The sequence below is a fragment of the Brienomyrus brachyistius genome, chromosome 11 (assembly GCF_023856365.1).
Source record: "Brienomyrus brachyistius isolate T26 chromosome 11, BBRACH_0.4, whole genome shotgun sequence".
Lineage (NCBI taxonomy): Eukaryota > Metazoa > Chordata > Actinopteri > Osteoglossiformes > Mormyridae > Brienomyrus > Brienomyrus brachyistius.
Genome location: NC_064543.1, coordinates 1,229,206 through 1,242,033, shown reverse-complemented (window position 1 = coordinate 1,242,033; position 12,828 = coordinate 1,229,206). Strand labels below are relative to the sequence as shown.

The 12,828-nt window shown below is 44.8% G+C and overlaps 1 protein-coding gene across 2 annotated transcripts in view; it reads left to right on the top strand.

Annotated features, from left to right (window-relative positions):
• LOC125751859 (A disintegrin and metalloproteinase with thrombospondin motifs 7) overlaps positions 1-12,386 on the top strand; it is a 56,028-nt gene extending 43,642 nt beyond the window's left edge. Inside the window, exons 22-24 of one of the 2 annotated variants that reach the window (XM_049031246.1) lie at positions 54-200; positions 720-909; positions 9,975-12,386. In XM_049031246.1, coding sequence (XP_048887203.1) covers positions 54-200; positions 720-909; positions 9,975-10,123 — 486 coding nt within the window. In that variant the 3' untranslated portion in view covers positions 10,124-12,386. The remainder of the gene's footprint in view (positions 1-53; positions 201-719; positions 910-9,974) is intronic. The other variant, XM_049031247.1, reaches the window with a different exon arrangement.
• The last annotated feature ends 442 nt before the right edge of the window (positions 12,387-12,828 follow it).

Below are 12,828 nucleotides of genomic sequence, written 5' to 3'. Positions count from 1 at the left end.
TCTGGGCGTACTGTGGGCATCTGATTATTGGTCTTTGCCCCCCCCCTCCACAGTGCTCAGAGCTGTGCGGCGGGGGCGAGCAGCAGCGCCTGGTCACCTGCCCGGAGCCTGGAAATTGTGACGAGGCCGTTCAGCCCAACATCATCCAAGCGTGCAACAGTCAGCCATGCGCTCAGTGGGTCACGGGCTCCTGGGGCCAGGTGAGGCGTGGCACCGCGTGGCCCCCCTGTGCATGGTGGGGCCCGAGCTCAGTCCTCTTATACAGCCATGCAGTGTCTTGTGTCTTCAGACTTGGAGGAACTTAATGGGTTTACTGGCCTGAAATGACTGCAGCGTGGGTGGTAGGTGAGAGACTGTCACTCGGACATGAGAGAGAGCTGAGCATTGTGGGAATAATCATCTCACCTGTTGTGGAAATTTCTAAGAGAAGTGAGATAGGGGGGGTGCATTGTTGGTTGTGTTTTTATAATAGCAGTGTACTCTTAGTGGGTCCCATCTCAGCAGGGCATCCAGAATAAAGAGCAGACAGATGTCTGGTCTGTGTGAGCAGCTTTTCCAGATTTGCGTGTCTGTGTGTGCGTGGGTGTTTGCATGAATGTTTGTGGGTGCACGCGTGCATGTGTGTGTCTGTCTTTGTGTGTGCGTGTGTGTGTGTGTGTGTGTGTGTGGTGGGGGGAGAGGGGCACCTGCATACCTTAACTCCAGCTTTGCCCCAACAGTGTTCAGCACCTTGCGGGGGTGGGGTGCAGCGGCGTCTTGTAAAGTGTGTCGACATCCGGAAGGAACAGCGGCAGGGCAGTGTGGAGGAGGAGGAGGAGGAGGAGGAGGAAGAGCCCCCACAGTGCGAACACTCAGCCTGGCCAGAGGACACCCAGAAATGCAATGTTCAGGAGTGCAGTGCCATGCAGCGTGAGTACAGCCCCGGACACTTAACACACTTACATGTGCTGAATTCACGATCTGTGCAAGTGCAGTACCAGAAGGTCTCAGAAGGTTCTGGGATACCTGCTCTTTGTTTATACCCAAATCTGTCAGCAGGGCAGCTGCTCTCCCCCCGTGAGAGAGATTTCTCCCTCTTGGTCTGTAATGTGCGTATTTTCCCAGATCTAAACGGGTGACAATTACAGGATATGGAACAGATCTTTGTCATAAATAAATATTTATGTTTGTAAAAACTAAACTCTGTTTGCCTAAAATGTATTTAATGCATACAGAGCTGCTAAACTAAAATTCAGCTTGCAAACCAAATGAAAAGTCTGTACCCAGCAGGTCATTATTATTTTGCATTCTGGGAAATGCTGTTTGTTAAAGCAGACTGTATATATGTATATATATGTATGTATATGTATATGTATATATATGTATGTATGTATGTATGTATGTATGTATATATGTATGTATGTATGTGTATATGTGTATATATGTATGTATATATGTATGTATAAAATCTTTATTGCCCATTGAAACGTCCATATAATATACAGTGTTACAGTAAGAAAGCAGCAGACTTCCTACCTGTGCTCATAGTGTAACACGGGGCGAGGTTCCCAAGGACCGAATGGAGGTTGAGGTGAATTACGCCTCATCCTCCAGCGCAGTGAGCAGGCACTGGGTGGCCCCCTGAGCTCTCCACCTGCTCCACAAGCAGTGACAGCTTCTTGCTGCTTGAAGGTTGCAGTTACATGTTCAGTGTTGGAAGCAGATGCTGCTTTATTCATCATTATAATTTACATCTTGGAGACTAAGTTATTAAACTAACATAAATTCTAACATAAATTTATGTTAGTTATTAAACTAACATAAATAACTCTTGCAGTGCAGAAATAAACCATCCGAGTTATTCCAATGGTTAAGCTTCCCTTGAAATAATTCAGAACAACAAAAAGCTAATTTAATTTTTAATGGTGTTTTCTTGTTGCCAAGGCTTCCTTTCATGACGTGTTTTCAGGCTCCTTGCTGATGATAAAGCTTGAAGGTCAGAGTTCACGTTTGTACAGCTAACACAATATGACCTGGTGACATGCTCTCACCTGACCTTTATGGCCCTATAGCCTTCCTGCTTCCCACGCCATTCACCCCCGCCCCCCAAGCCCCCTCCAATAGTTTATTCACATTCTCTTTGATGCACACTCATATATGACCAAGGACCCCTCTTTCTCAGGAGCAAATAATTACCTACTGCTTTGAAATTTCCCAAGTTGACTATCAGTAAATAATTCAGAAAAAACTGCAAAATACTTCTTTGTAAAATGAAATTCTGGTTTAGGATGTGCTGTGTACTTCACAGAAACTAATCTGTGGCACATGGTTTTGTAAATAGTTTTTTTTTAATGCATTTCTTGTTAAATAGACACATTTCTTGGGATTTGAATCTTGGCTTTTTGCACAGATAATTAAGAGTATTTATGGAAATAAGTTTCTTGAAATAGATGAAATGGGCGTAGCTTGGTCTCTTTATTGGACGGCTTCATTTTTAGCCCGTTTGCCATTTTCAAGACTAACTCAGCTATTATCCGGCTGGGATAACTGCTCTAACCTGGTTTTTACATGATCTGTGACCTCTGGCCTCCCAGGAACCTAACCTTCCCATTTGTAATGCAGCATTCTAGGCCTTTCTCTGTTTGGTGTTAATGAGTATTTGTTGTCGATTCATATTTGATATACCCGTACATGAAACAGTACAGTTTACTGTTGTAAGATTCTGATTGTAACGTCTGACCGTGCTCCTCTTTGTGTTCACCCTGAAGACGGATGAGGTCATTGAAGCTGTGTTATCGTTAGGTACCTCCACCCAGGGACGGATTATGGGTTGTGTGGGCCCCCCCCCCCCACCAGCACCACCACCACAACCACCACAATTCAAGGGCCCTTGGCAGCCAAACGCCCTTCCTATAGGGTCAGGGGCCCTTGTAGGCAGAGGATCAAAGAATGTAGACCCTCTAAAATAGACAAACGAAAATACATTGTTGATAAGCGTTGCAAATTGTTTTGGGCTAGGGGCCCCACGGGCCCCCTGCACCCCAAGGGCCCCTGGGCAGCGGCCCCACTGGCCTGGTCCGTAATCCGTCCCTGCCTCCACCCAAGTAACTTACTGGGAGTCAGAGCAAAGCGCGAGCAGCCTTGTGTATCTGCTGAGAAGGGGGCCTCTTTGGGAAGACGGTGCTCCCTCCTGTGATCGCTGGAAAGCCGTCCATCGTCTCGCATCTTGCAGATGGGTAGCGTGCCGTGGCAGTGACCGCTGACACTCGCATGCTAGAGTGCATCAGATTCGCAGTTGGAGCTAATTTGTGTTGAATGACGTGTGTCCTGGAGTTACTTCAGTAGCCTGATGCTTATTTATAAGGGAGCCACAAAACAGTGCACTCATGCATCCACTACTGATTAGATGTGTTTGATAGGGAGGGTTCAATGGGCCCAAAGAAAATGTATTCCATTCCAAAACTATTTCCCACAAATTGCAAAACGATGGCATGTTAATGGACATTAGAGGTTACATGCATGTTGGTTTGCATGATTGTTAAGACAATTATTTAAAAAGATTAAGAGCTTATTGTGAAATACTCTCTTCCCAGGAAAACTCGTTTTCAAAGTGGTTTGTAAATTGTGTGTTATAGAGACATTAAGTTGTGGAGACTTCGCTGTCCTCCTCCTGACCCAGAAGATCTGAATGCCTTTCACACTGACCCTTTCAGTGCAGTGCCCCAGGCAGGAGGGTGCTCCAAGAATCATTTTCTTCTGAGGGGTGGGAAGGGGAATTCCATGTCAAAGTCCATGTAAAAAGCCTAGAACAGCTTCTTTGTTCCAGTGTAATTTGACTGAAGCTCAACATTCTGCGTTTAGGTTAATATCTTCTTCTGGATCTCGGGCTCTTGGAAATGGGTCCTTAATATAGCCGACCTACTTTGAAAGCTCATGGTTCGAGTGTTTGTGGAAAGACACTGAGAGACCACTTTGTGTTGCTGGTGTTCAGCTGAGGTGCTCTGAGCATATTTGCCTGGTTTGGCTTTAAATTTCATAGTGGGCCACATTAAGGCACCGGACTAGGAATTCCTCTGTATCTGACATTGATTATCCTCTGCTGTATGTGTGCAGAAGAGTATTTGCTGAATTTCTTCTAAATACAGTTTAGAAAAGTTAGATTTTGAAATCAATTAATCTAAATGGCCATTACATTCAGTTTTTGGGTGAACCAATGTGAGTTTTCCACTTCATGGATGCTGTGTGTATGAGTATGTGTGAGATGTTGCTCCGCCTCTCTGTGTGTATGAGTATGTGTGACATGTTGCTCCTCCTCTGTGTATGAGTATGTGTGAGATGTCTGGCATGTAATGCTGACTGACGTCTCATGCTGAATCCTGCTGTGGAATTAATGAGCTTCAGAGGTGATACAGAACAGCAGCTCATCTGCCTAATCCTGTTTGTTCACACAAACTCAACCGAAGAAGAGGTGTTCGGTCTGGCTTCGCTTTTGTTTGGCCATTTATCCCTTTGCCGCCTGGGTGGCATTTTTGTACATGGCACAGATATATTCCTCAGGAATATCTAAAGTTTTATCTATCAGTTTGCTACCCTGTGTAGTTCAGTATTTCTCCGCCGTTCTTCATGGAAAGTTTTCCTGATTGCAGTGAACTCTCAGAAAGGATTTTAAACAGGCTTTTGCTTTGTTGTTTTGTAGGGGATGTAGTTTCATTTCAAGCCAACGGCACATATATTTCTATTCAGTTCTCGCTTGTTAAATGTCTGATCTTCTGTAGGTGTCCCTAAGATGGTGTTTTTTATATGCCGGTTTAATCCAAGCAGTTACTGTATTTGTTACTATATTTGTTAATTCTGTAAACCTTTGTGAACTACTGAAGGAACTAATGAATAACACGAGTGAAATGCTGATCTCATGTTTGTTCATCATAAATAAATCGTGATGCAACTTTTCTTCCAATTAGTTACTGTATTTGTTACTATATCTGTTAATTTTGTAAATCCATGTGTTAAAATGAATTATTAATAACTAGTGAAATACCGATGTCATGCTTGTTCATCATTAATGAATCGTGACGCATCTTTCATCTCAGGTAGCCACTACATTTGTTCATGATTTGTACTTCAGTAGTAACTCGGTTGTTATTTAGTCCCTTCAACTGACACTCAGTGGGGGCTGGTTTTGCGATGGAGGTGGGAGGGTCTCATGGGAACGAATGAGGCAGCAGGAAGCTTGGGAAAACATCTAGAACCCTACGGTGACATAAATGGTTAACTGCCCAATCTGGCACTGACCTTTAGCTCCTGAAACATGAGCATCCACTGCGGTTATGATGGAGATTCACCAACGCATAGCTAGTCCTGTTTTTATCAAATCTAATATGGCAGAACATATTTTGTATGGGGCGGCATGGTGGTGCAGTGGTTAGCACTGTTGCCTCACACCTCTGGGACCCGGGTTCGAGTCTCCGCCTGGGTCACATGTGTGTGGAGTTTGCATGTTCTCCCCATGTCATTGTGGGGTTTCCTCCAGGTTCTCCGGTTTCCCCCCACAGTCCAAAAACATGCTGAGGCTAATTGGAGTTGCTAAATTGCCCGTAGGTGTGCATGTGTGCGTGAATGATGTGTGAGTGTGCCCTGCGATGGGCTGCCCCCCATCCTGGGTTGTTCCCTGCCTCATGACCATTGCTTCCGGGATAGGCTCTGGACCCCCCGCGACCCAGTAGGATAAGTGGTGTGGAAAATGGATGGATGGATGGATGGATGGAATTAAGACATACGAGCTCCTACCCTTCACTGCTGATGTTTTTGACGATTGGCAGCAATAGAGAAAAGCTCTACACAGTCATACAGTGGTAGATATTATGTTCACATCGTCCCTTAGGGACACCCAAATAACAGCCAGCAAGCAAAGGGTGCAGGTCAGCATCATTCTCCATCAGCTGGGGGACTTTACAGGGCTGGGTGGCAGCATTGCATCATGCTGGACAGACATAACGCAGCACGCATGCGAAGGCCAGGCTTCCGTGGCCCATTTGACGGATTGTGGAGGAAGCGCATGAATGTCTGCATCACTGGGGAGAAGCCAGGAAGCACAAGCCGCCGCATGGAAGCGCCAAGTAATAAGTGGCGGGAGCCGACACTCTGCATGCACTGCAGTAAGCTGCAGGCCGGGATCAGTGTCTGCATATTGTGTCACTGTCCTGGGCCCATAACATTTGCATTGAAATAGACGGCATTGCTGGCACAGTGAGCTAAATTCTAAGAATACACACAGAGAGGCTATTGTACCCATGATGCCAGGCTTTTCCATCAGGAAGTATCACGGGGTAGGAGGCATTCAGACGCCGTGCAACACGGCCCTCTTGCAGGCACGCCGGGAAAATGCCATGTGGTGCAGTCATGACTTTCCCTCCGCTGTCCTGTCGCACATTTTCCATATGAATATACAGTAGGAAGTGGTTATCATGGAGAAGGACAGGCTCTTATTTCATGAGAATGTGAAGACAATACGCGTCTTATTCAGTGGCCGGCGTGCTCCTGCTGCAAAGGGCCGCAGAGGCAGACGTTACGAAATAACCGCAGTGTGCATCTCCCTCGGTTTGCCTGCATGGCACCTTCCACAAAGTGTCTTTGATCCGTTCTGGGTGTGTTGTAGTTGATAGCGGCAGGATTTATTTTCATGTTGTTTTTCTCATTCCTTATCCCCTCTTTCAATACGTCTTCTCTTTGCGGATATGAGGCACGGAATGATTTCTGATGTTCTGCACAGTCGTGGACTCCCCCGCCTTTACAGCAGTAACGGAGCTGTGAAAAATTAGCCGGCGGGTAAATAGCGAGGCTGCTTGAACTGTTAGGAGACGACGGGTCTCTGGGGGCCTCCAGTGGCCGCAGTCAGTGGGGGGGCAGCACGCAGTTATGAGCACCACCTGCAACCGGTTTTTCACTTTTGAGGCGAGATTATATTTTGCTTAGTTGATGTCTTGTGTTAATGATGAACTTTTTTTGTGGTTCTATTGCACAACTTTCTGTAGAGGAAAAAAGAAAAAGAAGCTTCTAAATGGTACCTAATGATCATGTGTGAACTGGCTTTTGACGCTCAGGTAATGACCTAATGGTCTGGGGCTTTACTGACCCCGATGGTCCGCGCTCTAACACTACAGCTTTGATCTCGTCTGCTGTGATGACATGGGAGAGCACGGCTGTGTTCTCGAGACCTTTGGCCTTGGAAAACACGCTTCGCATACAAGCATTGTGGTGGAAAAGTTGATACACGTATGTCAAGCACATACTGCTTGCATCTGCGTTTGTGATCCGGTTGTCTTTGGAAAAATTAGGTCGTCTGAGTACAGAATCTCATCTTTATATCTTTTAAATGTTGTACCTTGTGCGGGGGTCTGTTGAAAATAGGGGCAGTGTGGATTAAATGAAGCACAGTGGGATTCACCCTACAGCTGTGAACTTTGACCTGTCTCGTGTTCTGTGACCTGCCTGTATGGGAAAAGACTGGCTGCATTGACTGTTCTGGGAGGCAGCCAGACTGACAAAGTGAACTAAGTTCATGTTTGGTTCCAGTTGACTGTCAGCCATTCACAGCCAGTGGGGCTGTGAGGCTCCAGTTCAAGTGAACTGAAAAAAGTTACTAGCAGAATGGAAATTCAGTTTTTTTTTAATCATGGAACTGCAGCTTCAGGCTTTGTTTACTATGCCAGAGGGAAGCAGTTAGGGACAGGTTTGCAGTGGCTGCCGTATCTCCTGCAGGATGGAGTTTTATCACAGGACATTTTTCTTCCATCTCAGAAATGTGTTACAGCCATAGACTGTCTAGTTGAACATGGCAGCATTAACACATAGAAGATTGCAAGGGAATTACAGGGAATCGAGGAGGAGACTGTTGTATTTGGAAAGCATCTTATGAGTGAATCTTGTGTTGCAGGTTGAATTTATAATATTGCAGGAAATCACAAAGCAAGTACGTTATTTAGCAAGGCAGCACATTTTTAAATAATTGTGAAAATTATGAAAAACATTTGGACGTTCAAATGTAGTACTGAGCATACAGGAACAGGTGTAACACATTCAATAAAGGAGAAATTTACGAAAAGCAGCCGTAATGCGAGTATAAATGGCATATGTATGTCCAAAACAAACTGAGAGTGAAGATCCAGCTCTCAGGGCTGCTGGAGCGCTTCATCTAAGCTTCACACCAGACGGTTTTGTAAACGCCTTGGTTCAGCTGGCTGACTCATCCCAAGGGTCCCGGTGAGAATCCCTCCTTCCAACCTCTAATCTCTGTCTTGTGCATCTGGTCTCCAGCAGAAGGTCCAGGTTTTTCTTAGAGGGTTTGAGTCTCAGTCCTGCATGTCAGACCAGGATTATCACATTACCTTCCCCTTCCTGGTGTCCGTTTCGGAAGCGTGGGGATCTGTCTTCCGCGCCAGCATTGTGGAAAACCAGTCAGGCCACTGGTAAGACAATAGCGTTGGAGGATGGAGAAGCAGTGTGAGAGTGTGGGATTCAGCGTGGCGTGACCTGGACGGCCGTCAGACTTCAGCCACTTCACTTCCTGTGAATTCTCCAGATGGGAGAAACTCGCCTTCCTACAGGAAGTAGTGGGTGGACAAGTCCCCCCCCCCCCCCCCCCCGCTCCATCCGTGATTGACGCACAACACCTGGTGCAGGACTAAAGTGCTCCCCTGCCAACTTCCCACAACTGGAGTCCCTCCTCAGTGTGGAATCATTTTGTTTGTTTGTCCTTTTCTTCAGGCTGGCATTTGCAAAGGCACTTTGTCCATTTCAGGTAGAAGAGAGATCAAAAGGGTTTGTTAATGAGTGCGGGTTAGGGTTAGGGTTAGTTAGGGTTAGTTAATTTAGGGTTTGTTACTGAGTGAGGTGTCGGGGCTGATTCTTAGCACATTTTCTTTTGGTGACTTGAAGTGAAAATCGACAGTTATGTGTTTACTTTTCAGTTGCGCCCTGGAAGATTTTATATAATTAGTTTTTTTCTGCTCATTTTTATTCTCTTTAACTGTGTATTTTATTTATTTATTTTTCCTTGACTGCATGGTTATGAACATTTTTCAATTATAGAAATTTTGATTGCCACCCTCTGGCCATTAAAACATGATGATGTATAGAGACACAGAAAGCCAGCCAGCCAGCCCTCCTGCCCATTTTCCATTTGCATTTTCAAAGTAGAAGATGAGTTTGTGCAAGATTGGCTTATCATCGTATGAAAGTTGTTGGAGCTCTTTGGCTTGTAGCCCTCGGAGAGCTCAGCTTCGGAATTGGGGCCTTCATGAGCGTCCTGGTTTCTCCATGCTGGTTTCTACGTGCTGGTTTCTCCGGATCTCACGGCCCCTCTCGTATCTCCATGGTCACTCTTTAAACATGATCAGAATGGATTCTGTTGGGTCCTGTTCTCATGGTTTCACTGGTTCTGAAGAATGTGCCCTGGGTATACTGGTCCATTTTCGTGCTGGATCATATGCTCTGTGGGATGGTCTCTCTCACCTTTGCCAGACAGATGTGTCACTTTAGACCTGTCCACAGCCCATTTTCTGCCATCTCTTTGTAAGAATCCCTTTACTTTACATCAGAAATATAGTTGTTATATATATTAGTTATTTGGCAGAATATTCCTGTTAGTGGTGCGAATGCATTTGTCTCTGGGAAGTGGGCTTGATGGACAATTTGAAGGAATGTTTCCACCTATTTCCCATAAGTCTTCCTGAGAGGTCAGGTAACGTGATGGAAGCAGAAGACGAGGTGAAACGAGTCAGCGGAAAGCAGATCTCTTCCATTCCTTGTCTTTGCTGTTATTTTATGTTGATTTTTGCCTTTACCGAGTTGATTACGGTTTATTTGTCAGAATGACTTTTAGATTATGACGATATTTCTGCCGTTTACATGGTTCAGCATGCAGTCATTTCTCAGAGAAGCGTGCATTTGTGCCCATTCTTAAGCGTCCTCCTTGCCTCTCCCTCCCTCTCTCTTAGAGCAGACATGTTTTCGTGACCACTTGACGTTCCGCTTCTGTCAGACGCTAAGCTGGCTGGGTCGCTGCCACCTGCCTACTGTCCGCACACAGTGCTGCAAGACCTGCGGCCAGCTGTCCCGCGGCAACGAGCGCACGTCCCGCCGCTGATTCGGAGCCGCTGGAGCCACCGCGCTGGCCTTTGTGGACCCAAACCGCATACATGCACTCATGCACACATACTCATGCCCTCTCTCTCTCTCTCTCTCTCTCTCTCTCTTTCTCTATCTCGCTCTCTCTCACTGCCCAGCAGCTGTAGTTTACCCACAATTCCCTCGGTTACCTGCTGCCCGCGGAGAGTTCTGGCCTGACCCGTTGTTTCTTTCAGTGGTAGAGCACGGTGCGCAGATCTCCTGCTCAGTGTCATTCTGTGTTTTTCTCCTATTCAGAATCACACAGCGTAGAACTTTTGCCGTATCGATCGCTAGTTCACTGCTAATTCAGCATCAGCACAGAAGCCCAGCAGTAAGCGACATGAGTTGTGTATGCAATTAAAATGCAAGCAGGGTAATTCCAACTGCTATTTTTAAAAAAATGTTTAAAGTAGCTGTTGATTATAATCTCTGGAACGATTCATGTAAATTTGCAACTAATCAAAATATCCATAAATATGTAGCAGTGCACAAACAGAGAGTATTTGGTTGTTTGTGCCGTTTGTTTCTGTTTACGGCAGCCAATTCTATGAATTATTGGATGTAACTGGGCTTTGGAACCTACAGTGGGTGGGATTTCCTTGCCGTGTCAGTTATTGCCGGCATTAATCCAGTGGGAACCAGTAAAGCAAGTAGTGTGGGGCAACCTTAACAGGTCATCACTGCCAGTGCGTGATACCTGTGCCCACTGGTCTCAAAGTCATCTTTACCCTCATTGTGAGGAAAACAATCCAAAAATATAACAACTTCCGATGGTGCTGCAGATGGTGCTAAGGACCCCGAGACGCCTCACAGCTCAGGTGTTGAGGGCCAGTGCATTTCCTACTTGAATTGCTGTTTTTATTTTTGTTTGATGTGTTTATTGTTTTGTTTTTCTTTCTGTTTTATTTTCCCATACCACTGGCGCTGGTGTCCCAGCAGGTGGCGCTCTCTTCAGGGACACCTAGGTATTCAGCGACTTCTCCCCATGTCTGCCATGGCAGCAGTGAATGGTTTTACAAAACCGCGGGTTCTGCTGTTGTTAAATGCTCTCAGAGGCTGATATGTAAAATGGCCTTGTCATATTGTATCTCATTTTAGTATCGTCTGATTTCCAAAACCAGTATAAAATTCATCAGTACCTCAACTTTAATGTATATAACTCAGACATATCTATGCAGTAATTGTTGCTTAGAAATATTTTAGATTGTTAGACTATCAGAGTGTGACTTTTCAGAGCAAAAGGTCACGTATTGGTTAAAGAAATTACTATTTTTCAAGTAGCTTAAAATGTATCTGGTTCAAATCCCAGGATAAACCCACCTGAAGTATTCTGGACAGAGAACTAAACCTGAATTTCTCTAGTAACACCTCAATGATATTATTATTATTATTATTATTATTATTATTATTATTATTATTAATGCACTCCTTTTTAGGAAAGTATCCATATATTTTGAACTAAAATCACACTTTGTAAAATAATTACCGAAGAGTAATTATGCTCAATCTAGGCCCTGATTTTCAGTGTTAAACCACTTAACATTTCTTATGAATAGTTTAGTCAGTCGGTGATTTTTAAAGTCACTGGTATTAATTTGCATGTGCAGTTAGTGATCGGCTCTGTTTTTATTAAAGTCCTTTTAACGAATCGACACGGAATGCCAGTGTTAATACTCTGGCCGACGGGAATTCCTCCTGACCCCGATTTTAACACGGTCATGGAATATGGACAGCAGACCCCAGCGGCCTTAATACGACCGAAAGGTGGATTCTGCTCAGCACTAAATAGCGGTTAACTGTGGGCAGGATCATCTGTCAGCCAGAAGACAGACGGTCAGCTTGACCAAAGCTGAGCAGGTTGGACACCTTCCCCAGGTGATCTATCTTCTCTCCTGAAGGTGCTGCGCTCACACAACCCGCTTAGGTACTTTTCCGGCTAAGGGAAATGCTCTAATGCACCGTGGATCTGCATGAATGGTCCCTACACAGTCTGTGAAATAATTGTTATATTAGTTTGTCTCTTTGGGCATCGCCTTCATCTTTGATTTGCATATTCAGTGTCATTTCGTGGTGTCATTTTTATAATTCCCAGGTTCTGATTACATGTATAAATTTAACCATAAACTGCCTAAAAATACGACTCAGTATTTCAATTATTGTCATCTTTTTCTGTTTGATTTTCTAACTTAATTTGTTTTCTGTATTTATATCATTATAAATAAAAATGCTTAAAAAGTAAATGATTTGTGGTTTGTATGTATTCTAATTACATTTCACTGTATGTCATTACTGTTTATAACAGCCACATATTCCTGGTTCTTCTCTGAATCTCACCGCAGCTTTGAAGTAAATGATTTGTGGCCCATTTGAAATGACTTATCAAATACCCAGGACTTCAGAGCTGAACAAAGCTGATGTTTGTCTGAGAAATAAGAGCCTTTTCTGCTCCGTCCTTGTAGGGATGCAGTTTCCTGAGGTGTAGCTAGTATGAGGTTTACAGTCCACATGGCCAACAATCTCTCTCCTCTGACCAGCTTCACCTCTATCTTAAGCGAGTCACTCTCCGTACTTCCTGACAAGCTCCAGGTGTGATTCAGAAGCTTCTTTTTGACGATTGGCTTCTTTCTTGCCACCCTCCAGTGCAGGTCAGTCACATGTAGAGCTTTCAGTATCTTTGCCCTG